At 44.3% G+C, this 25,817-nt stretch overlaps 1 protein-coding gene across 1 annotated transcript in view; it reads left to right on the top strand.

Moving 5' to 3' along the window:
• The window catches only part of ttc27 (tetratricopeptide repeat domain 27), a 215,152-nt gene that overhangs the window by 124,674 nt on the left and 64,661 nt on the right, over nucleotides 1-25,817 (top strand). Inside the window, exons 11-14 of the mRNA XM_078229562.1 lie at nucleotides 4,055-4,150; nucleotides 5,259-5,381; nucleotides 7,091-7,318; nucleotides 16,572-16,670. Coding sequence (XP_078085688.1) covers nucleotides 4,055-4,150; nucleotides 5,259-5,381; nucleotides 7,091-7,318; nucleotides 16,572-16,670 — 546 coding nt within the window. The remainder of the gene's footprint in view (nucleotides 1-4,054; nucleotides 4,151-5,258; nucleotides 5,382-7,090; nucleotides 7,319-16,571; nucleotides 16,671-25,817) is intronic.

Here is a 25,817-nt window from a genome sequence, read left to right as displayed (position 1 = left end):
TCTGGAGCATAGGAGGCTGAGGGGTGATGTTATAGAGGTCTGTAAAATAATGAGGGGCACGGATCAGCTAGATAGTCAATATCTTTTCCCAAAGGCAGGGGAGTCTAAAACTAGAGGGCATAGGTTTAACGTGAGAAGGGAGAGATACAAAAGTGTCCAGAGGGGCAATTTTTTCACACAGAGGGTGATGAGTGTCTGGAACAACATGCCAAAGGTAGTCGTAGAGGCAGGTACAATTTTATCTTTTAAAAAGCATTTAGATAGTTACATGGGTACAATGGTTATAGAGGGATATGGGCCAAACGCGGGCAATTGGGATTAGCTTAGGGGTTTTTAAAAAAAGGGCGGCATGGACAAGTTGGGCTGAAGGGCCTGTTTCCATGCTGTAAACCTCTATGACTCTATAACTCAAGACTCCAGTAACCTTTCTTAAGGCCTTTCTGGCTGCATTCAATTCCAAGCAAGTACATAGAGGTTTACAGCATGGAAACAGGCCCTTTGGCCCAACTTGTCCATGTCGCCCAGTTTCTACCAGCAAGCTAGTCCCAATGTCTGCATTTGGCCCATATCACTCTATCCCCATCTTACCCATGTAACTGTCTAGATGCTTTTTAAAAGACAAAATTATACCCGCCTCTACTACTGCCTCTGGCAGCTCGTTCAAGACACTCATCTCCCTCAGAGTGAAAATATTACCCCACGAGACCCTTTTGTATCTCTCCTCTCTCACCTTAAACTTATGCCCTCTAGTTTTAGACTCCCCTACCTTTGGAAAAAGATGTTGACTACCTTATATATGTCCCTCATTATTTTATCGACCTCAATAAGATCACCCCAAGCCTCCTACGTTCCAGGGGAAAAGTTACAGTCTATCCAGCCTCTCCTTATAACTCAAACCATCGAGTCTTGGTAGCATCCGAGTCAATCTTTTTTGCACTCTTTCTAATTTGATAATATCATTTCTATAATAGGGTGACCAGAACTGTACACAGTATTCCAAGTGTGGCCTTACTAATGTCTTGTACAACTTCAACAAGACGTCCCAACGCCTGTATTCAATGTTCTGACCAATGAAACCAAGCATGCCGAATGTCTTCTTTACCACCTTGTTCACCTGTGACTCCACTTTCAAGGAGGTATGAACCTGTACTCCTAGATCTCTTTGTTCTATAACTCTCCCCAACACCCTACCATTAACGGAATAGGTTTGCCCGATTCAATTTACCAAAATGTATATATTTGAACTCCTGGATCTACTAAGTGGGTGAAAGGTTATTGGGGGTAGGCAGGAATGTGGGGTTGAAGTTACTATCAGATCAAACATGATTTATTGAATGGCTTGATTATTTGCAGTACTATTTCTGTTATTTATCTGCAGACCTTTTATTTCATGTGGCTCTCTTTTACTCTATAGGAATATATTTCTGCTCTATCAAATCTTGTTTTTTGCACTGCTGATCTGTCAAGTTACTCACTAACCTTTCTGCCCAGTTAATTGGGCTGGCTGCCTTCTGATTACTAACTTTGCTTTTTTTGCCCCCCAAGTCCAGTGCTCCTTTCGACAAGTACCTTCTCTCCACTGAATTGTTAAATTAACTGAGTAACCAAAAGCAACTTGCGGAAGTGATTAATTGAGAACACCCTTGGCCAAAATTGCGGCACAAGCAATCAAGTTATTTATTGCCAGATATGCGAAGTAACCATGCCATAATTTTCACTTAATTGCTTTTTAAGTGCCTGAAGATGAAGTTCGCATGAGGCTATTGGAAATCTTTTGTTATGGCTACGTTTTTAAATTAAATACTAGCTGTTCTCCCCTGGTGTTGCCCCTGACAAGTCTGGGTCACAGTTGCGATGGCTGGCAGCTACGAAAGAGCTACGTTAAATCTGCTCTGAACCTTTGTAAGGTCACTGTGCAGTTCATCCATGCAGGGCTAATTAGAGGCGCCCTGAGGCTAATTATTAAGGACAGTTTCTGTATATCAGCTGCTTTATAAGTCTTTGGCTTCTGTCCTTGGGGAAGGGGACATGTTATCAATGTTAAAGGAGGAAATGACTGTCTAGCTTTCTTTTTTCTAAAGAAACATCTACTCTCTAAGTGTGGAACGTGTAGATTTTCTTTACGTGTACTGTTACTAAGCTGAATTCAGTCAATTTAAATAGTTTCTAAAACAATTTAAGTGCTCCTGTACCTGTCGCTGTCATGTGATGTGATGACTTTTCCAAAAAGGTTCTCCTGAAATGTACACTGCATTGTATTAACATTGAAGAGAAGAGTTAAGTGATCTTCAGCATGGAGTTTGATTGATGGGAGGGGTCACTTTCAATTGTTTTTCCGTATTTCCTAGTGGGTTCATGTTTGCCGTGATTGCCTCTGACAACAAAAATCTTTTATAGTCTATGTCTGCCCTGGTGCCATACAGTAATCTAGTTTTATTGCCCTGTGTTTCGAGAGAGACTTGCAGGCAATTATTTTGAAAGGCTCCTTCCGCGTTGACTGGAAAGCAAGCTGACAATGAAGAAAAGCGATTACGTTTTGAAGTAGTATATTTGTCGGACGGTGAATGACAACATGCTGCATTGATTCTCAAATAGTGGGCATAAGCTCCGTCTAGTTGGAGACGCCAGCACTGTCCAGGTCTGGCCATGAGGCTTATCTGGGGGTAGGGATTGGACCTGCCTCGGCGGGGCCCATGCAGTCTACCTGGGTGAGGGCACAAGGCCTGTTAGGTGGGAGGAAGGGACCAGTCCAAGTTGGAACATCACCTCTCCGATGTGAGTATGAGATTTCTCCAAGTAGTAGAATGGTTGCTCCAGATGTGGGCATGAGGCCTACACACTTTGGAACCCAGTCTGGTGAGAGACAACCATCTTGGAGGTATCTCACACTTAAGGGCTGGAGAGTACTTGGTACTCTTCTTGCCTAATCTGTCACTTTCAGATCAATGTAGCAATACCAGTATGAGTATAATTATACCAAACCAACAACAGTTATACAAAATTGTGTGTCCTGTTGGATGGTGCACCTACATCCATGAATTACATAAGTTGTGACTGACAAAACGTTTCATGCAAAACCCTCGGGGACAAGAGCGAGAGAGAAAAGATAGCCCTATTATTGTACAATAGCTTTGGTCGATTTCATTTTTGAAAAGATATATTTTCTAACCTGCTGCTTATGGCTGTTGTTTTTAACTCCTTGTACCTTTTATGTCATTTAACTTCAGTTATAGTTGAGTCGGAGTGCCTTATTTCTTGTCATTATTTGTCATACCGCAAGAAACATAGAAAATAGAAGCAGGAATAGGCCATTCGGCCCTTTGAACCTGCTCCGCCATTCATTTTGATCATAGCTGATCATCAAATTCAATATCCTGATCCTGCCTTCCCCCCATGTTCCTTGATTCCTTAAGCCCCAAGAGCTATATCTAATTTCTTATTGAAACCGCACAATGTTTTGGCCTCAACTACTTTCTATGGTAGTGAATTCCACAGGTTCCCCACCCTCGCAATTTTGACTTTAGTCATAACCTGAGAGAACGGAGGAAGGGCCATGCTATCCAACTAGTAGAAATTAAGTGGGTCATTTTAATCTCTTCCTCCTTCTTCGGCTTGTGAGTTTTTTTGAAGTATTTGTGGATTTTTTCCACATTTTGCCGAAAATAACTAAACGGCAAAACTTGTGTATTTTTGTCTTCTTGCCACCCATCCTTATCCCCTCCTGCAGGTATTGAGTTGTTTCAGTACCTTGGACAATAACTATCCTTTGATAGCTTGCCCATTGGCCATTATTTATATATGGACCTTGATAGTTAATATGACAAGCCATTCGAACATGGCCATGCGTGGCCCTGTCCTCTCTTGATGTTCACACGCAGACAATGCTACAATTCTAGAAGCGTTACTGGATCATGATTTTCTATACCCTGTCACAGGGATGCTGAAGCCAACCTGAGTGCATGTACCACCACCCTGGCTGAGGTTGGCTGATTAAGCAAAGACTATGGAAATTGCTGAATCATTGATGAATTGTTACTTTACTTTTCCTGTTTAGGCTCTTGCAGATCACTTTGAAGACAAGACCACGCCTGTAGTGGAGCGTCTAAAGATTTTCTATTGTTGCCAAGTGCCTCCGCACTGTGCTGTTCAGGTATGTCTAAATGTCTTCAACATTCCCTCCATTTCTAATGAGGGTAATGTGACCATCTTGTGGAAAGAGAGTGCTGTGCTCTCTTGGTACTGAACTGAATTGACAGTCGAGCTTGTGTGCTAAAGTCTCAGAACCCACAAGCTTCTGACTCCGTGCTAAGAGTGGGATTGCTAAGCCAAGCGGACACCTGAAAACATGCTTATTACAGATATATGTACGATTTTTATGCTTTATATACAGTGACACTTTGGCACCGAGGCTGATAAATTTTGTCATTACAGAATCCCTACAGTGCAGAAGAGGCCATTTGGCCCATCGAGTCTGCACCCTACCTAGGCCCACTACCATGCCCTAACTATGTAACCCCACACATGGCCAATCCACTGAACCTGCACATCTGTCGACACTAAGGGGCAATTTAGCATGGCCAACCCTCCTAACCTGCACATCTTTGGACTGTGAGAGGAAACTGGAGCACCCGGAAGAAACCCAGGCAGACACAGGGAGAATGTACAAACTCCACACAGACAATCACCCAAGACCAGAATTGAACCCGGGTCCCTGGCGCTGTGAGGCAGCAATGCTAACCACTGTGTCACCGTGCCGCCCTGACTCAGATTGTACTAAATTTGACAACAAAGTTCACACAGGGTGGACTATGTTCTTTTAGTCTTTGAGAAATGCCTTTTTTAGCAATGATCTTTCAAAGCTCCCGTGAGGGTGGCACAGTGGTTAGCACTGCTGCCTCACAGCGCCAGGGACCCGGATTCGATTCCCGGTTTGGGTTACTGTCTGTGCGGAGTCTGCACGTTCTCCCCATGTCGAGAGGTTTCCTCTCGATGCTCCGGTTTCTTCCCACAGTCCGAAAGACGTGCTGGTTAGGTGGATTGGCCACGCTAAATTCTCCCTCAGTGTACCCGAACAGGCACCGGAGTGTGGCGACTAGGGGATTTTCACAATAACTTCATTGCAGTGTTAATGTAAGCCTACTTGTGACACTAATAAATAAACTTTATAGGAAATGTTCTTTATACCACAAAGTGAAGAGTGAGACAGATGGATACATTGCTGGAGTTTTAAAGACATTTATCTTACTTTTTCCCTTTAGCGTCAGCTTGCGACTCTCCTGTTTGAGCTGGGATGTACCAGCTCAGCTCAACAGATCTTTGAGAAGTTGGAGATGTGGGAAGATGTTGTTATTTGCTATGAAAGAATTGGGAAACATGGAAAGGTGAGAGGACATTCCACTTGGAGGTAACAAGTGAGCTGAATTTAGCACAGATTGTTAGAGGGGTGTTCTGTGTGCTGCAAGACCGTGGTAGCTAACTAATTATTACTTTTGATCTGCTTGTTTTCAGTAATTAAACAGTCCTTGAATTGAACATAAAATCTGACTCCATGCAATATTGGCTAAATTTTAACCTATTTTCTAAAGGGGAGGTACCTTTGAAATCTCGAGAGGGAAAAAGCTGACACACATTTGTGAAGAAGTTCTTCTGAAGGATTCAGCTTGATACTATGGTTCTTTGTTTCTAACAGTTACAGCGACGGGTCCTGGCACAAATTGCAATGCTACACACTTACTTGACAGCAAAATTCCTCTCTCTTAATTTCCCTGCAGGAAATGACAGATGGCATTTTGTAAAAGCTATGGGGGCAATTCGCCCAGCCTGGCAGGCCGGGAGACATCAGCAGAGGACATATAGCAGGCTTCCCGGAAATTGGCACGGAGCTGATTTAAATGTTACAACAAGCATTTCAATCTCATTAGCAGGCTTGGGACTGAAGTCTCTGGGCCCGCTACCCAGTCCCCCACTGCCAGGCGTGTTTCACAGGATTTACAACAGCTCCCCACTAACTGGGAGCTGGCAAACTGACCCCACTGCAGTGAAGAGAGATGATGGAGGCCCCTACGGGGGCTGCCCCCTGGGCATTGCCAGCCTGGCAGTGCCAGCCTGGCTCCCTGGCACTGCCCATGGGGCCTGTCGGTGGGGATGACCCGCTGCCACTCTTGCAGTCTGGATCGCGGGCAGAGGGAGGGAAGAGGCTGATCGGTGCTGGCCAGTGATTGGGAAGCCGGCAGTGCGGGGCTACTGCACTGCTGATCTCCGCTATGACAAATCGACGCATGCGCAGTGGCTCACTCAGTGCTACGCCGTCGGCCTCTCCAACGGAAATATGCCTTGCCCAACAGATTTTCAGCGTGAATCTCCATGAGGCACTCTGCAGTGCTCAGATTGTGGGAGATTCATTTTGAAAATCCTGCTGAAAAAAACCAGCGGGATTTACTCCAGTCTTTATGCAGATTTGACACTTAGAATTTTTGGGGAGAATCCCGGCCTATATTTGACACCTGGAATCTTCATGCATCACAGTGATTCCTTAGATCCAAAAGATGAGTTCAGCATCCTACTCTCTGGAGTTCTGAATGAAATAATACCTGTGTTTATATAATACTTTGCCACACTGAAATTTCTGGGCAGTATTTAACCCAATCAATTAAATGCAAACACATTTGTTATGCAGGCAAATGCAACAGCTTAGCCTACTCCAGCAGTAAAGTGAATGATTAGTGAATTTGTTTTTTTTCTGTGGCATTGGTTGAAGGAGCAGAGGTAAAAATGCATGGTGAACTTGGAATATTGCCATCAAATCTTCAACTTCCACCTGAGTCACTGGGGCGGACTACTGAGGCCCTGGCTTAATGTCTCATCAGATTTGCCCAATGCAGCAAAACCTCTATAAAGCAATATAATGCAGTTTAGCCCCACTGCCACAAAAAGCATGATTATTACATCTTTAATCTGGTCGATGGGCTAGTTACTAAACCAGGACACTGGGGAGAAATGCCGACTGGAGATTGAACCCCTGCCTGTGTTACATGTGCCGATCCTGCTGGACTTGACCCGGCTTTAATTTTCTTCCTGTTGTCTTTTTCAGGCAGAAGAAATTCTTCGCAGAGAGTTGGAGAAGAAGGAGACTCCCACCTTGTACTGCCTCTTGGGAGACGTGCTGAATGAGCACCAATACTACGACAGGGCCTGGGAGCTGTCCAACCGCCGCAGTGCCCGTGCTCAGCGTTCCAAAGGGTTGTTGCACCTTCGCAACCATGAGTTCAAACAATGTGTGGAATGCTTTGAGCGGTCGGTGCAGATCAACTACTTGCAGGTGAGGAGATGAGATGATTTGCTGTTGTTTGCCTTCTCTTGGTGAGTTTAATAAGAGCATAAGGAGTTTAATAGGAGTAGGAGTCAGCCATCTGGGCCCTCGAGCCTGCTCCGCCATTCAATAAGATCATGGCTGATCTTTTTGTGGACTCAGCTCCACTTACCCGCCTGCTCACCATAGCCCTTAATTCCTTTACTGTTCAAAAATCGTATCTATCTTTGCCTTAAAAACATTCAATGAGGTAGCCTCAACTGCTTCACTGGGCAGGGAATTCCACAGATTCACAACCCTTTGGGTGAAGATGTTCCTCCTCAACTCAGTCCTAAATCTGCTCCCCCTTATTTTGAGGCTATGTCCCCTAGTTCTAGTTTTACCTGCCAGCGAAAGCAAATGTGGACATGGGGATGTAGCATCAGATAGGAAACAAAGTGCTCAGAGGATTAGGAGAGGCAGGGTGGCACAGTGGTTCTGCTTCTATCTTAACTATTCCCTTCATAATCTTATATGTTTCTATAAGATCTCCCCTCATTCTTCTGAATTCCAATGACTATAGCCCCAGTCTACTCAGTTTTTCCTCATAAGCCAACCCTCTCAACTCTGGAATCAACCTAGCGGCACGGTAGCACAGTGGTTAGCACTGCTGCTTCACAGCTCCAGGGACCTGGGTTCGATTCCCGGCTTGGGTCACTGTTTGTGTGGAGTTTGCACATTCTCCTCGTGTCTGCGTGGGTTTCCTCCGGGTGCTCCGGTTTCCTCCCACAGTCCAAAGATGTGCGGGTTAGGTTGATTGGCCAGGTTAAAAATTGCCCCTTAGAATCCTGAGATGTGTAGGTTAGAGGGATTAGCAGGTAAATATGTAGGGGTAGGGCCTGGGTGGGATTGTGGTCGGTGCAGACTCGATGGGCCGAATGGCCTCCTTCTGCACTGTAGGGTTTCTATGATAGTGAATCTCCTCTGTACTCCAGTGCCAGTATATCCTTTCTCAAGTAAGGAGACCAAAACCGTATACAGCGTTTTGTAATGTTTTACAAAAAGTCGTTGGTTCTAAGTGGGGAACTGTACCGGTAAGGACGAGTCTGTACTGAAACGTCCCCACACATTTCCCTTGGCTATTCCACCTAACCTACACATCTTTGGACGGTGGGAGGAAACCGGAGCATCCGGAGGAAACCCATGCTGACACAGGAAGAATGTGCACACTTTACACAGACTACAGTCACCCAAGGCCGGAATCTAACCTGGGTCCGTGGCGCTGTGAAGCAACAGTGCTAACCACTGTTCCACCCTGCCTCTCCTAATCCTTTGTGCATTTTATTTTCCTATCTGATGCTACATCCCCATGTCCATGTTTGCTTAAACCTTCCCCAACAGCACTCACAAAGGACATTGGTGCTGTTGAGGTACAAGCTGCTCGGTCTCAATAATCTAAAACCCTCTCTCCTTTAATTTCACATGTCTTCGAGCACTGCTGCTTCAACCTCTCTGAATTGGGAAAAGTGAGACTAGAATTTACTCAGCAAACTCGGGTCAGAGCTTGATTCACATACTTCATCATTGTGCTGCCTGTGTTCGACGGAAAATCTGAGCGGCCACTTAAAGTCCTGTCAGTCACTGGGATCAGGTGGACAAATGGGTGTGGAAGATCGTAGATTTTCCTCTTTAATGCTTGTTTTCCAGACAAGAAAAAGGGCTGCCCAGAGTTGAAAGTTCCACCCACATCTCCCCTCCCCCACACCCCCAATTCAAACTGTTTCCCAAAAAGAGAAAGCTAACTGCTTTAGTTGCATGTAAATAGATTTTATAATTCCTGGATAAGAGCTGCAAATACTATGGTAAGGCTGTTTCTGTTCACAAGCTCAAAGGGATTAGAAAGACTCCGAAATTTTAAAGGTCTGTAGGTATAAAACTCCTTTGCCTCTTGTTTACCTATTTTAGTCCATCGCTTTCTATGGTCCACAGATTTATAAAACTTGGCCTTGGCGTTATTTAACCATTGCTTGATTTATGTAATCTTTTCCTACTCCTTTCAACCTTAAAAATGCACCTTAAAGGATTAATCAGTCCATTTGTTCAGTTTATTTTAACAGGATAAGGGTTAATGAGTAACCGTAGTTGGTCCCGGATAAATTAACAATTAAATTTTGTGTTGACACGTAAATCCAATGTGTTTATCTTTCTTAGTAAAGTTAATTTATTTATTAGCCACAAGTAAGGCTTACATTAACACTGCAATGAAGTTACTGTGAAATTCCCATTAGATTAGTAGCCCATTAGATTAAAAATAGCTTGTTATAACACCAGTGGTGAACGATCATTGAGTTGGGAGGGAAGAATATGAGGTGAACTTGGTGCATTATTCCAATTGTTCATTAACCAGAGTTTATACTGTCTCAACAACAACACCTTGACTAAGTATAGCGCCTTTAATGTCGAGAAATATTTCAGAAGCGTGACTGTATGGGATCTCAACAACTCAAAAGTTATTTCTTCAGTTTCCAAAGAAACTAACAGCCGTTATAAATTAATTATGAAAGAGGTCACACAGCACGGACTGCTAAAAACAGTAACATGTTCTTTTGTAAAAAACAAACAAACTGGTGAATTTCATTTTTTTACCATAAATGAGATGGTATTAGTCATCGTTATTTTTGGAGTTCTTTTTTTGGAAAAGAATGTGCTGGGATCTGTTTCCGTTTCCCAGGATGCAAAGTTGCCTCTTTGTTGAAGTAAACTTTTGTTAGATTGTCATTCAGGTTTGTGAAGGACTTTATCTCTCACAAGGGCCTCTGTCCCTTGCCGTTCCTTGATCAAGCATCTTCAAGCGCAGCCCTGTGGCTCCAATATGTTAAAATATTTCTATTGCAAATAACCAGAATTATAAGTGACACCTTCTGGATTTATTTAAGAGATCAGCATGGCGAGAACTTTCAGTTTATGCATAAGCACTGGCATCACCTCAAGAACATTGTGTTAAATGTGTCCGCCCTGCCAAAAATGCCCATTGCGGTTTGTTGGTTGTGTTTTGAACCCAGGAATTATGCATTGGCATCCAATATGCAAAATGTGCCACTTTTAAAATTTAAAGTAACCTCATTAGCAGAACAAAACCATGCATGAGATGCCTGATTGTGTATTAAAGAAGAAAGTTGCTGGAGTAAATCATATTTTAGATTTAATGACTATGTTGCCTGCATTATTTGCATTACATTTTTCCTTGTTCCATTGTAAAGGGGAGGTTCCAGTGTATTGTACTGGGTGGTAGGGGCAGGGGTGGCGTGGGGCCTACTGTATTTTGAATAATTAGTCAACCTCCTTGCTTAGCATTTCACGGTTGGGTAGAGCCTGGAATTCCTAATGAGCAGCTATCTTCTTTCTCTCAGGAAAAGAACATGATCATTTAACTGATGAGTGGTTATGCAATTGAAAACTGAGTGGGAGTACAGACTTTTTAGCTCGTAATTTGTCAGTCAGAGCTAAGTGCAGAATTTAGTCAGTGGTCCAGGGAGCTGTTCATTAATTACAAAAAGACAAAAGGAGATAACAGTTTGCATAAACTAGAAATGTCAAAGGAAAACAGAAAATGCTGGCAACGTCTGAAGGGGAGTGAATAGTTCAGGTATATAACCCTTCAGAGATTGGAAAGAAAATTGCAAATGAGCCGAATTTGAAAGAAGTTGAACAAAGGGAAGGAAAAGGAAACACAAGCATGTAGTGGAATGATCTGTAAAGTGCTTAAAAGTCACTTTTTTTTAATTCAACCAAGGGATGTGGACTTCGCTGGCTATCCCAGCATTCATTGTCCATCCCTAATCACTCTTGAGAAGGTGGTGGTGAGCTGCCTTCTTGAACCGCTACAATCCGTGTGGTGTAGGTACACCCACAGTGCTGTTCGGGAGGGAATCCCAAGGTTTTGACCCAGCGACAGTGAAGGAACGGCGACATATTCCCAAGTCACTCCACTGACATGGCTGGAATGTATCAGATCCCTGCTTATTTAAGGGGGAGGGTTGCGGAGGCCTCTTGCACTGAAATGGGATGCTTAACAATCATAACTTTGCAAAGGTCCATGGCTCAACAAGTAACTGAAGAACGCATTGTGAAAATACGTACGTAAGGTTATTTTTCTTAGCTGATTAATTTGGAGATATTTCTGTCCTCAGATCTCCAGCTGCAGTTCTTAGTCTATGCCCTTTGTCTTGTTCCTGTTTTGTAATGTTAAAATTGTGTATCAGTTAACTTTGCGGAAGTTATAGATTTGCTTGTCTATTTTTTCTACGCCATACCTATTTTCTTTTAGATTAATTTGCTTTCGAATGCCCAGCTTCGTCTAGAACCTTTGCAACTGTTCGCCATGCGTGCAGGATATGGAATATATTTTCCTAAAGTGCATGACATTTGAAGAAATAGGATGCCAGCAGTTGGAGCAAAAGCCTTCCTTGCTGCAGCACTTCCCTGTATGCCTGCTCTATTTTAAATTGATCCTAAAGTTAGAATTGATATGCATTTAGTTTTTGTCATTCTTTTGTCAGCTGGAAGGCTTAACTGTGACTCCTTCGGGTGGGTCTGTTGATTGTTCTCGGCTCTCTGAGTAAAGTTAGCCTAGACACAATCATGTGACCGAGTCTGCCATGAAGGTAAATAGCGTCTGTTTGATATCACCTCACTGCCAGTCAAAATTAACCAAACCTTTTGTAACGACTATACATTAATCTCAAAGTCTGCTCGCTTCGAACAAAAGCCTTGCCTTTTAGTTTCATTAAAAATTATTGCCCAGGATAGTCTGCAGCAGGCAAAGAATTGTTTGCTTAACTCTGTTAACTTGACAAGTGTTTAAAACTCATGTCAGTGAATTGTAAAAAGACCTCTTTCTATACAGTGCAAGTCATTCTTTCCCTTGCTACAGAAGAGTTGGATGGATGACAACCTTTAACCTCAGTCACCTCCATGCCAAAACTAAACTTACCACCATCGACATACTGCAGTGTCATTGCCCACTCTGCACCAGATTTGCGAGACACTCTCAATCTCTTCAATTCTACATACAAATAACTAAGCCTCTCTCTGAATGTTACTAAATAAAAAATCAAGCCACATCTGGACAGCCAAACATACCATCTCCCATATCTTAAAGGGGAGACTCTCAAATATGTTGGACACTTCCCATACCTCGGCATCCATCTCCCTCAAGTGGCCATCACTAACAAGGAGATCCAACATCAGATCAGCTGCGCCAGCTCAGCCTTCTGCAAGCTTCGGCCGTGAGTGTTTGACAACAAAGAACATAAGTCCTATTGTACAGAGCAGTTGTCATCCTCACACTCCTGGACTGTGATACATAAGAGAAATTCCATCAGCAGTGTGTCCTCCAGGTTCAGTGGAAGGACCGTTAAACAAGCGCTTGTGTCCTACTCAAAGCCAGCTCCATAAGGCATTCAGCCAAAACTGCTGCAAAATCAACTTCACCGGCCTGGAAGCTCATTCCAGGTTGCTGACAAGTGCTCCCCCGTCACACTGTGTTTTCTCAACTCCAGGAGAGGACAAAGAAATGTTACACAAACACTCTGAAGCTTTCCTTGAAGCGTGTCAGCATTGGTGTTAATAACTGGGAGGAGCTTGATACCAGTCGTCCAAAATGGTGACAGCTAGTCCATCAAACTGCACCATGCTTTGAGTTAGAGCATTTTAATGATAAGACAGAGCAGCGGCAGGGGAGAAAAGGAACTAAACCCTGCAGTCTGGATCCCACTACTTCATGGGATGGCCTGTCTCGTGCTCAGAGATCTGCAAGTTGAGAATCACCCTGTTCAGTCACGTGAAGACCCATGGCAGAAACTCTAAAGTAAAGTAAAGTTTATTTATTAGTCACAAGTAGGCTTACATTAATACTGCAATGAAGTTACTGTGAAAATCCCCTAGTCGCCACAATCCGGCGCCTGTTTTCGGGTACACTGAGGGAGAATTTAGCACGGCCAATGCACCTAACCAGCATGTCTTTCAGACTGTGGGAGGAAACTGGAGCACCCGGAGGAAACCCACGCAGACACAGGGAGAACATGCAGACTCTGCACAAACAGTGACCCAAGCCGGAATCGAACCTGGGTCCCTGGCAGTCACAACCCTGAGTCGATATCCCTCCCCAAATCGAGGGACAGCCGATGATGAGGATGATGAGTAAGAATCTCCTGCTTTGGTGGCCTTTTGTGAAACTTGATTTCACTATGTTTTTATTCATTTCTGCCCAAATCCAGACTTGTCAACTATCATTCCATTCCCTCAGCCGTGAGTCCATAACCTCCAGACGCTGGAAATGCAGGCAGGCCAGTGTGGCAGATCTGTGGTCTGGGAATTGTGGAGACATAAAACAACTAAGCCACTGGGATAAATGGATTTAATGATTTTTTTAAATAAATGTATTTGTTACAATTACTTGTTTTAGCTGTCTGGCAGTCTGTCGCAAAGTCCCATCCTGTGCTGCGCTGCTATTCTGACGGTGGTTAATGCTACATAGATCTTGGCGATGCCAGGCGTTAGGTAAATTACTGGTGGATCTCAGAAAGTGATGTTAGTGTTCTGGTTAATAGCAGCTGAGGCTAAACTGGGGGCACAGATGGAGGAAGGCTACTTAAACAAGTTTCCAGCTTGCCGTTTTTCTATAAACGACAACAGCTTGCATTTCTGTACCACCTGTAATGTAATAAAATATCCCACAGGAGCATCATCAAATAAAACTTGGCACCGCACCACATAGGAGATGTTAGGATGGATGAACAAATGCTTGGTCAAAGAGTTGGGGTTTCCAGCAAGGAGGGGTAAAGAAGAGGAGAGGCTTAGGCAGAGGAATTCCAGAGGTTAGGGCTGGGACAGCTGAGAGCGCAGCTGCCAATTTTGGAACAATTTAAAATCTGGATCGTGCTAAAGGCCAGAAATGGAGGGGTGCAGGTTTCTTGAAGGGTTGTGTCCCTAGAGTAGGTTGGAGAATTAGGAAAGTGTGAAGGCATGGAGTAATTTGAAAAGAAGGATAAAGGGTGGAAATCACGCCATTGCTAGAATGGGAACTAGTATAATTCAGGAGTGATGGGTGGACTGGACCGAGTGAGAGTTTGGATATAGGCAGCAGGGATTTGGATTAGTTTAATTTATAGAGGGGAGAAGATGGGAGCCAGCCAGGAGAACATTTGAATCGTCAAGACTTGAGGTAGCAAAGGCATGGATGAGAAAGTAGGTGAGCTGAGGCAGGCTGTGTTCTGATATTGTTATAGAGACGGAATTTAATGGCAACTGCACCTTGCTAAAATGAATTGGAACTGTTGACCGTAGAGTGTCCATTAAAAATATTCTTCTTTTGTCATAATTCACCTACAGGGCAGTACGGTGGCACAGTGGTTAGCACTGCTGCCTCACAGCTCCAGGGACCCAGGTTTGATTCCTGGCTTGGGTCACTGTCTGTGCGGAGTTTGCACGTTCTCCCCGCGTCTGCATGGGTTTCCTCCGGGTGCTCCGGTTTCCTCACACAGTCCGAAAGACGTGCTGGTTAGGTGCATTGGGCCATGCTAAATTCTCCCTCAGTGTACCCGAACTGGTGCCGGAATATAGCAACTGGGGGATTTTCATAATAACTTCACTGTAGTGTTAATGTAAGCCTACTTGTGACCAATAAATAAACTTTACTTTTTAACATTAGAAATCGCACCAAGGTTTTGACACTCATACCTCTGTTTCCGCTGTCTGTCGAGCAACGCGGAACTCGGAGTCGAAGTTGAGTTTGCCGGCTCTGTATTTTCCTCAGCAAACCAATGCAGTTTATCCTTATCCCGTTTTTCCTGGAACATGGAGCAACACAGATTCTAATCTCAGCTGTGAACATCCTGCAAGCTTGACTAACCTCAATGAACAGTACATTCAGTATCCAGCTTGGAGACGATTCAGTTCATCAGCAGAAATACCTGTCAAAAGACAGGAGGAAGAGCCCTGATCGTGGTCTCTCTCGGTTACATGACTGCACATTCTCGTTCAGTCGCAGTTGGGGAATTGTGAGATAATTGGGGAGTTGTGAGATAATTGGGGAGTTGTGAGAAAACTTCGAATTGTTCCTAGAAATTAAAGTATTTTGCAAAGAGCAGATACGACACCCTACAGCAAATCAGAAATTCAAGATTACAGTGTCATTTTTTATCACAATGCAGTGATTTGGGCTTCAAAGCAGATGGCTGCAGTTCAGTTTGTATAGAACTTTCCCAGTAGTTCAGTAGATAAATACACCATGTTGTGTGGTGTTAAACCGTATGGAATACAAAACCTCTGTATCTAATATCTGAACTTGACTTTGTCCATTGATCTCCACTGGGACAGTAGTGCAGTCGGGACCACAATGTCCCTGAGCAATGGGTGACATTTGCCTTGCAGGAACCCATGCACAGGTTCAACTTGTGGACCCTGTACATTTCACTGGCAAAATTGATGAGTTGCACCAACACACCAGCAGTAGAGTTTGCCCTTGTGAAACCATTGGTTAGAAGGTTCCTGGAATGCTGCATGATGTGCAAGGAATTATGTGACTAGATTGCGGTCTTCATCCATGTAGCCCAGTTTTGGAGTTGCCTGCGTTTGGGTTGGTGCTCAATTCTACTGGCCAGATCTGCTCCATGGGACCCCATGCATGGGTTACACGGTACACAGTGAGGAAAAATCAGCTGCGGTTCCTGTTCCTGATTTTGTTTTATTAACCATCGGAAAAAGTACATGGGGTGAAGGCAGGGCACATCCGACTGATGCCTCTGCGAAGTGAAAAGATCACAGCCACATTCTGCCTAAATGTAAAGTATCTGAGTGACACATATAGAATATTACCCCCGCATGCATCACTCATGAGGGGAGGACAAATGAAGATTAGGTAAGTTAGATTCATGAATAAGTTATTGAAAGTTACCACTTTAATTAAAGCTTAAAATTCCCTATTAAAGCTCAGGAGTTGGCAATTATGATGAGTTGCAGTTCTGTGTATTACTGTGGTGTTTGTATCAATGGACACGTTGATACAAACATTGGACACAATGGAAATCAATGGACAAGAGTCAAGTTCAGATATTAGATGCAGAGATTTTCTATTCCGTGCGATTTAACACCACACAACGTGGTGTAGTTAGTAATTGAACTACTGGGAAAAACTCTATACAAACTAAAGATTTGTTTGACTTGTAAATGCTGTTCATTGTAAAAGAATTCCATTATAAAATCCAATCTCTATTTTTTCCAGCTCGGAGTTTGGTTTTCTTTGGGCTGCGCATATCTGGGATTGGAAAACTTCGAAGGTGCTGCAAAAGCATTTCAGAAATGCGTGATGTTGGAACCTGATGTAAGTACAGCACAGAAAGGCTCTTGTCTCAAATCAGAAGTAAATTTAAAGGCAGTAATTGTCAGACACGCGAGCCAGTTTCTTTTTTTCATTTGCCTGAAGGTGGAGCTTTGCTGAACTGTCCAGGCATGTATCTATTTTGTCTGACTGTGCACTGTTACCATTAGCTGGAGAACCAAGGGACCAGATGCCAGTGAATGGGGTCCAGGTGTCCAGTATGGGACAGAGGTGTCTGGAGGGGGATCCAGGTGTCCAGCATGGGGTCCAGGTGTCCGGTGTGGGGTCCAGGTGTCTGGCGTGGGGTCCAGGTGTCTGGCGTGGGGTCCAGGTGTCCGGCGTGGGGTCCAGGTGTCCGGCATGGGGTCCAGGTGTCTGGCGTCGGGTCCAGGTGTCTGGCGTGGGGTACAGGTGTCTGGCGTGGGGTACAGGTGTCTGGCGTGAGGTCCAGGTGTCCGACATGCGGCCAGGCATCCGGAGTGGGGTCCAGACATCCAGCTTGGGGTCCAGGCATCCAGCGTGGGTTCCAGGCTTCCAGCGTGGGTTCCAGGCATCCGGCATGGGCTCCAGGCATCTGACGTGGGACCCATGTGTCCGGTGTGGGGTCCAGGTGTCCAGTATGGGCCAGTAGTGTCCAGGATGGGGCAGAGGTATCCGGCGTGGGGTCCAGGTGTTCAGCGTGGGACCCAGGCGTTGAAATGAAATATTAGTATTAATATTTCATTCTTCAGTTTGGATTGATTTATGAATACTTCTGCATTGTATGGGATTCTTGCAGCATCTTTTATAGCAACTCTGTTTGATGTAGAAAATGCTTAGATTTGAGAATTTGATACATCTTAGAGCCCACAGTGATTCAGGAGATTTAAAGTAAAGTTACATTCATAGGATGAAACTTTATGAGAATGATTCTAAATGTTCAGCTAGCACGAAAATAGGAGAGTTGCAGATCTGTTTTTTGGGTGAGTTTTCACGCCCAATCTAGACCGAAAAATGGTCTAGACTATTTCTAGCTGCTGCAGGCAGTGGGTTGAGCTTAATTCACCAGCCAGCCTGCAGAGGGAGCTATTGCGCATGCCTCTGATTCCGCAATTGCACAACAGAAACTGCAGAGGGAGCTATTGCACATGTGCAGACCTCTGATTCCGCACATGCGCAATAGAAGCAGCGGAGGTCTGACAGACAGAGAGAGAACGCTGTCAGACCCCTGCTGCTGTAGACTACCTGGACAAACTCAATACCCCCCCCCTCCTCCCACCCTCTTCAATCGCGGGGGCCCACAACTGATCACGAGCCCCATACCAGCCGATGGGCAGGGCAAACCGGTAAAATCCCGGCCATAATTTGAACCAAGATAAAATAACCATGAATATAATTAATTGATATAGTCTGGTGACTAGGCTTAAATGTCTGGCACTTGTGTAATTAACTTCCCAGTGTGTGTTTAGCATCCACATCCCGCTGGTGAAAGGGGAGGGGCTGAAGATGTTCTTAACTTTGACAGCATGTTATTTAAATTAGCAAATGTCATGACGTTAATTCAATGGATGGTTCCAAAAACATTTTGCCGGAATCTTACCGCCCCGCCCACCACAGGAATCGGAGCGGGGGTGAGAGGCGGACCATGAGAAGGTCCATTGACCCCGAGCGGGATTTTACGGTTTTGGGACGAGCGAGGCCACAAAATCTCACCCGAAGTGTTTAATTCATTATCCATTGACATGTAATAGAATTGCAAATCATTCTGAATGGTATATACACGTTGTGGCTGAAGCTGTCACACGGGGAGTTCTGTAAAATACATTAGCACTTTATTTTTCTGTAAATATTTTGATGGCTCCGGGCCCAATATGCCACTTAGTTGTACGGCTTAATAAGAACTTAAAGTTAGCTTACACAAAAGGCTGCAACTTCTGCAGATTTATCATCGTCACTGCCACAAGCACTTCCTTGTTTTAAAACAAAAATCAAAGTAGAGAATGGAACATCCCGGAGAAAATCATTACTGTGTGCTTTTGGTTGAAGGAGTGTGTCCAGGGAGAGCCATTTCCATTTCAACTCTGTCTGAAAATAAATGTTTATATCTTGTGAAATGCTGTGAAATTCTTTGCTTGTAATGGAGCCACCATGGCAGGTCTCTTTCTTTCCTCAGTTGACCTCGTTTCAGCAGTTGCAGGGAGCATTGATTGATGTTTATGGAGCAATTCCACGTTTTTTATTTTATTCTCAAGATGTGGGTGTCACTGATCACAGAATCCTTACAGTGCAGAAGGAGCCCATTCGGCCCATCAAGTCTGCACCGACCACAATCCCACCCAGGCCCTATTCCCGCAACTCCACATATTTACCCTGCTAATCCCCCTGACACTAGGGTCAATTTAGCATGGCCAATCAACCTAACCCGCACAACTTTGGATAGGCTAGCATTTGTTGCCTGTGTCTAAATACTGACAGGAGATGGAGTTGCAGCTTATTCTTGATAATTCTGGTGATGGTCTGGCGTGGGGCCAGGTTTCCGGTGTGGGCCCCAGGGCCAGAATGGAGCCCAGGTGTCCAACGTCCATACTTAGTCGCCCTGTTATAGGAAAGACATTGATAAACTGGAAATAGTGCAAAGAAGATTTACTAGGATGTTGCCAGGGCTAATGGGCCTGAGTTATAGGGAGCGGTTGGCCAGGCTAGGACTTTATTCCTTGGAACGTAGGAGAATGAGGGGTGACCTTATAGAGTTGTATAAAATCCTGAGGGACATATATAGGCTGAACACACATAGTCTTTTTCCCAGGGAGGGGGAATTGAAAACTAGAGGGCATAGGTTTAATGTGAGAGGGGAAAGATTTAAGAGGGGCAACTTCTTTATGCTGAGGGTGGTGCGTATACAGAGCTGCCAGAGAAAGTGGTTGAGGCAGGTACAATAGCAATATTTAAAAAGCATTTGGATAAGTACATGGATGGGAAAGGATTAGAGGGATATGGGCCAAATGTGGGAAATTGGGACTAGCTGGGAGAGTACCATGGTCGGCGTGGACCAGTTGGGCTGAAGGGCTCAGTGACTCTATACTGAATGGCCTGATGGACCACTTGAGAGAGAAGTCATGTGGAACGTAGATGTTGACTCAGACCACTTGGGCCGAATGGTCTATTTCTACGCTGTAAATTCTATGGTCTGGATTTGCAGTTGTAGTGATAGTGAAACTGTCAGCATTCACTGCGTTACCTCTGGTATCACACACACATCCAGAAGTTGCTGTCAGTGGTTTCCTAGTCCTTCACAGGGAGCAGTGTTGGAGACTTGCTGATAACAATTATGTAGAAATCTCTGAACTAAGAAGAACCTTTCACCTTATGCTGCAATATTATTTTTAAAAGCCTTGTTAATAAGACGTAACTGGGCTTTTAAGGCTCACAAAGTCGTGTCTCCTATTGAACAACCCCTCGACCTGAAAAACTAATTTTATGTTGTTTTATGCCCAATCTTCCCAGTATGAGAAATTCACAGTTTCTTTTAAATACAATCCTTTTGAAGTTTATTTGATCTTTCTGTTTTGAATCGCTATGTCCCAGTCTTTATTCCCCGGTCTCTATAAAATGTATAAAAGGCCGGAGCAATGAATGGTACATCGTACTGACTGGTCTGTCCACTTTGAGAATTCTTCACTGTGATTGGCTGCTTATTCTGTTTGATGACATCACTGTTGCTAGGGAGCCGAGGGCTCTGGCTCAGCCTCAGAGTAAAGGGACGAACGACCCTTTAGAACCGAGATGAGGGGGAATTTCTTCAGCCAGAGGGTGGTGAGTCTCTGTGGGATTCATTGCCGCAGAAGGTTGTGGAGACCAGGTCACTGAGTATATTTAAGACAGAGATAGATAGGTTCTTGATTGGTAAGGGGGTCAAAGGTTATGGGGAAAGGGCAGGAGAATGGGATTGAGAAACTTATCAGCCGTGATTGAATGATGGAGCAGACTCGATGGGCCAAATGGTCTAATTCTACTCCTGTGTCTTATGGGATGGAGATCTCCTTGACTTGGGGCCAGGTTAAATAACATCAGGAAAGGTGAAATTAATACCACAGAAATTGCCAGACCTTTTGTGGGCAACCTTTGTCACAGTCCGTCACCAGTGCTCCCGACCACAAAGTCTGGGCCTATTCAATTACATGTAATTATAATTTTTAATGATGTAGGGAATCTTGGCAGTTGGCCATTTGCTAAGTAGTTTAATTTGATTTCTGAGTGTACCTGAAGTAAACACTGTTTACCTTGTGTGTCACAGATACTACAATGGTCTGGTGATCTCTGCCCAGGCGGTTGACAGTCAAGGACACATATGTGGCAGGAATGCACAGGTTTGCTTGCTGGGCTGCAGAAAGGAGCTTGAGGTTTTTTTTCAATCTATCTTTATCAGGCACGCACCTTTGCTTTATGCAGAAGCAGGTATATGACTGGAGCTAGGTTTTTATGAAACTATCTAGTGTCTTCACACACTCCTGTGATCAAAAGATACATTTAATTGTGGGATACCTTCCTGACATTGCTTTGTTTGAACTCTAAACCATAATAGGGTATAGTCATCACCCGGTGTCATGGTTTTTTTCTTCTTTGGTCATGGAATGTGGGCATCACGGTGAAATTGGCATTTATTGCACATCTCTCATTGCCCTTGAGAAGGTGATTTGCCACCTTGAACCACTGCACCTCATGTAGTGTTGGTATATCCACAGTGCTGTTAGCAAGGTAGTTCTAAGATTTTGACCCAGTGACAATGAAGGAATGGTGATATATTTCCAAGAGTGCATGACTTGGAGGGGAACCTACAGAGGGTGGTGTTCTGCTAATCCCCCTGACACTAAGGGGCAATTTAGCATAGCCAATCCACCTAACCTGCACGTCTTTGGAGTGTGGGAGGAAACTGGAACACCCGGAGGAAACCCACACAGACACGGGGAGACGTGCAAACTCCACACAGGCAATCACCCAAAACTGGAATTGAACACGGGTCCCTGGCGCTGTGAGGCAGCAGTACTAACCACAATGTCACCATGCTGTCCATTCTCATGCCACTGCTGTCTTTGTTTTTCTAGAGGATGGAGGTTGCAACATTGGAAGGTGCTGTCTAGAAGCCTTAAAGAGTTGCTGCGGAGTGTCTTGTAGATGTTACGCAGTGCAGCAAAAGTGTGCTATTGGTGGAGGGATTGAATGTTTAAAGTGGTTACTGGGGTGCCAATCATGCAGGGTGCTTCGTCCTGGATGGTGTTGATCATCTTGAGTGTTGTTGGAGCTCCACTCACCAGGCAAGTGGAGAGCATTCCATCACACTCCTGACTTCTGTGTTACGTATAGTGGACAGATGTCAGGGAGTCAAGAGATGAGTTACTCACTACAGAATTCCCAGCTTCTGACCTGCACAGTAGTATTTGTGTGGCTAGTCCAATTAACTTCCTGGCCAATGGTTGTTGGACTTGAAAAAGCCAGTTTGTGAAAGATAGAACTGGGGCCCGTTTTTATGCGTTTCTGTAAGCATTCATTTACAGAGCTACGAGTTTCAAACATAGCATACACCCAACTAACCGGCAATACTCAACTGCAAAGGCCATCGGCCTGAAATCTTAACTCCATTTCTCTCTCCACCGTTGCAGCCTTACTTCTGAGTATTTCCAACATTTTCTGTTCTTCTTTCAGATTTTCACCATCCGCAGTATTTTGTTCTTGAACATCGTTTCAATCTGTCACAGGGAATCCCGAGTTAATGCCGACTATCTGCATACAATTAAACACAATTAATATACAACGAACATTGGTGATCTGTAGGATGTTGACGGTGGGGAATTCAGCGATGGTGATGTTTATGAATGTCACGGGGAGATGGCTAACTTCTCTCTTGCGATGGGCACCGCCTGACACTTGTCTGGCGTGACTGTTACTTGCAACTTAAGAGCCAAGCTTGAATGTCGTCCAGGTTTTGCTTGCATGTGCGAGTCAACTGTCTCATTATCTGAGGAGTTGCAAACGGAACTGAACACGGTGCAGTCATCATTCTTCCAATGCCTTTGGTCGTCTTACTGCGTTCAATTCAATTTGTAATTGTTGTGATGGCGAAGATGAAATTAAGCAACAGCCTGCATTCATATAGCGTCTTTAATGTTGCAGAACATCCCAAGGCACATGTGGGCATCAGGACAGATGACCAAAAACTTGGTCAAAGAGGTTGGTTTTAAGAAGCATCTTAAAGGAGGAAAGAGAGCGAGGCGGAGATGTTTATGAAGCAAATTCCAAGGCTCGGGCTGTTGGAGGCATGGCACCCCATTGGGAGAGCAATTAAAACTGGGGATGTTGAAAAGACCTGAATTGGAGTAGTACAAATATCTCGGAGGGATGTAGGGTTGGGGGGAGTTACAGAGATGATGAGGGGTGAAACCAGGGAAGAATTTGAAAACATTCATGGGAATACCAGGCAGTTGAATAATTTCATTTCTAAGCTTTTCCTCACAGGCATATAACCAAAGTTACAAGAATTCCAGAAATCTCAAAGGTTTTATTATTTGAAAATAAGTTTATATGCCTATTAGAAAGCAAATATTCTATTGCGCTAAAATCTACAGGTTTTGCTGTTGCTTCTGTTTAATTGTAACTTAATAACTAATTTGTGGTTCATTTCTGGAGATAGAATCCCTACAGTGCAGAAGGAGTCCATTCGGCCCACGAGTCTGCACCGACCACAATCCCACCCAGGCCCTATTCCCATAACCCCATGCATTTACCCTAGCTAGTCCCCTGACACTAAGGGGCAATTTAGCATGGCCAATCCACCTAACCCGCACATCTTTGGAGGAAATTGGAGCACCTGGAGGAAACCCATGTAGACACGGGGAGAACGTGCAGACTTCACATAGACAGTGACCCAAGCCGGGAATTGAACCCAAGTCCCTGGCGCTGTGAGGCAGCAGTGCTAACCACTGTGCAGCCCAAATATATACAGCCTATCACGTTGTTTATCCATCACGTCTGTTTTTATTGTTTCATGGGCAAGATTTTCCAGCCTCCCAGTTGTGTGGTCCCACCGGCGGGATGTGGCGCGTTGTTTGCTAGCGGCGGGATTCCGTGGGCCCGTCGCTGTCAATGGGAATTCCCACGCCCGACTGAAAACCCGCAGTCAGGGGTGCTCTGCCAGCGGGACTGGAGAAACCCGCTATGGCATTAGAGTTTATTGCTCCCTCGTTTTTTAAATTCATTTGGGGGACGTGGGTGTCGCTGGCTGGGCCAGCATTTATTGCCCATCCCTAGTTGCCCGAGGACAGTTGAGAGTCAACCACATTGCTGTGGCTCTGGGGTCACATATAGGCCAGACCATAAAGATGGCAGATTTCCTTCTCTAAAGGACATCAGTGAACCAGATGGGTTTTTCCAACAATCGACAATGGTTTCATGGTCATCAGTAGATTCTTAATTCCAGATATTTTTTATTGAATTCAAATTCCACCACCTGCCGTGGAGGGATTCGAACCCGGGTCCCCAGAACATGAGCTGAGTTTCTGGATTAATAGTCTAGCGATAATGCCACTAGACCATCGCCTCCCCGATGGATTGGATAACTTTGCACACAAGGTCATGTATTGGTTTGGAGGAAGCAAGGCAGGATGTAGAAATGGTGCCCCATTGTATTGGGCAATGAGTAAAAGTATCTTGGAGAATGGCTGGTCTGTTATAATTTATTGTATTTTGCAATTCCAATGTATGGGAAGTCCGTTTGTTTAATTCTGCAATATTTCTCTAGTTTATGTGCAAAATAATGATGCTGGTTCTATTTAGATTTATGCAAATATAGGATAATTTATTTATAATGACTTAAATGATGCAGCAAGATATCACAAGTGGAGAATTGGGATAAAAACACAAAATGCTGGATAACCTCAGCAGGTCCGGCAGCAGCTGTGGAAAGAAACAAGAGTTAACGTTTCGGATCTAAATGATTCTTAATTGGGTGATGGACACCTCTTCAATTCTGGAATTTCGGTATGGCTATGCATCTCTCGGCCACTTGCGTTCCTGTAAGGGCAGTTAGTTCAATAATTTGCATTGCATTTATTCAGTTCCTGAAAAAAATTCACATTTGTGACCGCTACCTGCAGACTGAGGCACGTTGTTAAACAGAGGGCGGTCTTTGTATGTCAGTGGGGGTGTTTAATTGTATTCAGGTATTGGGTGTTAATTGGGTACTCACTTATGCACATATATAAGCAGTGGTTGTCGATTGGAGGTGCACAGGATGTAATATGTCGCTCTGTCGGTAAAGTATGTAATTGCATAAAAACTAGGCTCCGCTGTGCTGTCCTTCGCTTGGCTACTTGAGTTCTAACCGCTTTACTGAGCAAACATTCCACACTTTTATAAATGGTCAATGCAGACAATGGGCACCAAAAGTAAGAGAACGCTCCCAGTACTGACATTCCTCACCATGACAAACATGAAATTGGAGACCATGTGAACAATTACAGAGAAAATTGAGCGCAGTGGAATATTATATGCCCCATGTGGTATAAGTCTTAGCTGGAACATTCACTTAGCTTCCACGAAACGCCAACTTTTAGACCATTTCATGTTTCCAGCCTTTCCTCTGTAATGAAGTACAAATGATTTTGAAAACTGCAGCTGCTAGGGAACCAGCAAAAGTTTAAAATTCAGAATGACCTAAGCACCAGATGTAATACAGTCTTGCACCGTGCTTCTAGTTTCTGTTATTCTTGGTTTGACCTAACTTTGGCAGAAATTGGTTATTGCAGCGATTGCCCTAAGCTTTAATCTGAATAATTCGGGCCATATTGATGACGGGGAAGATCTTGTGGCGCAGTGATAGTGCCCCTACCCCTGGCTCAGGAACTCTGGGTTGAAGTCCCACTTCAGGGGTTGCCGGCCATGGAAGGTGTGTGTGCACAAAGTGGCCGAACTGCTTGATTATCAGCCTGCAAATCCTTGCAATAGGCTTGATAGTAGGCATTAAGAGCGGGAGAGTTTTCTGGTCAGCCCTACTGTAGAAGGCAATGGAAACCATTGCAGTACTTTGCCAAGTATAATCATGGACCAATCCAATGGAAGTCCATGGTCACCAATGTCCCCACTGGTATCTGGTACCTGACGGAGGAGGATACTGATAAT

Source organism: Mustelus asterias, chromosome 15, assembly GCF_964213995.1.
Source record: "Mustelus asterias chromosome 15, sMusAst1.hap1.1, whole genome shotgun sequence".
In the NCBI taxonomy this organism is placed as follows: Eukaryota; Metazoa; Chordata; class Chondrichthyes; order Carcharhiniformes; family Triakidae; genus Mustelus; species Mustelus asterias.
This window is presented reverse-complemented; position numbering and strand designations above follow the sequence as displayed.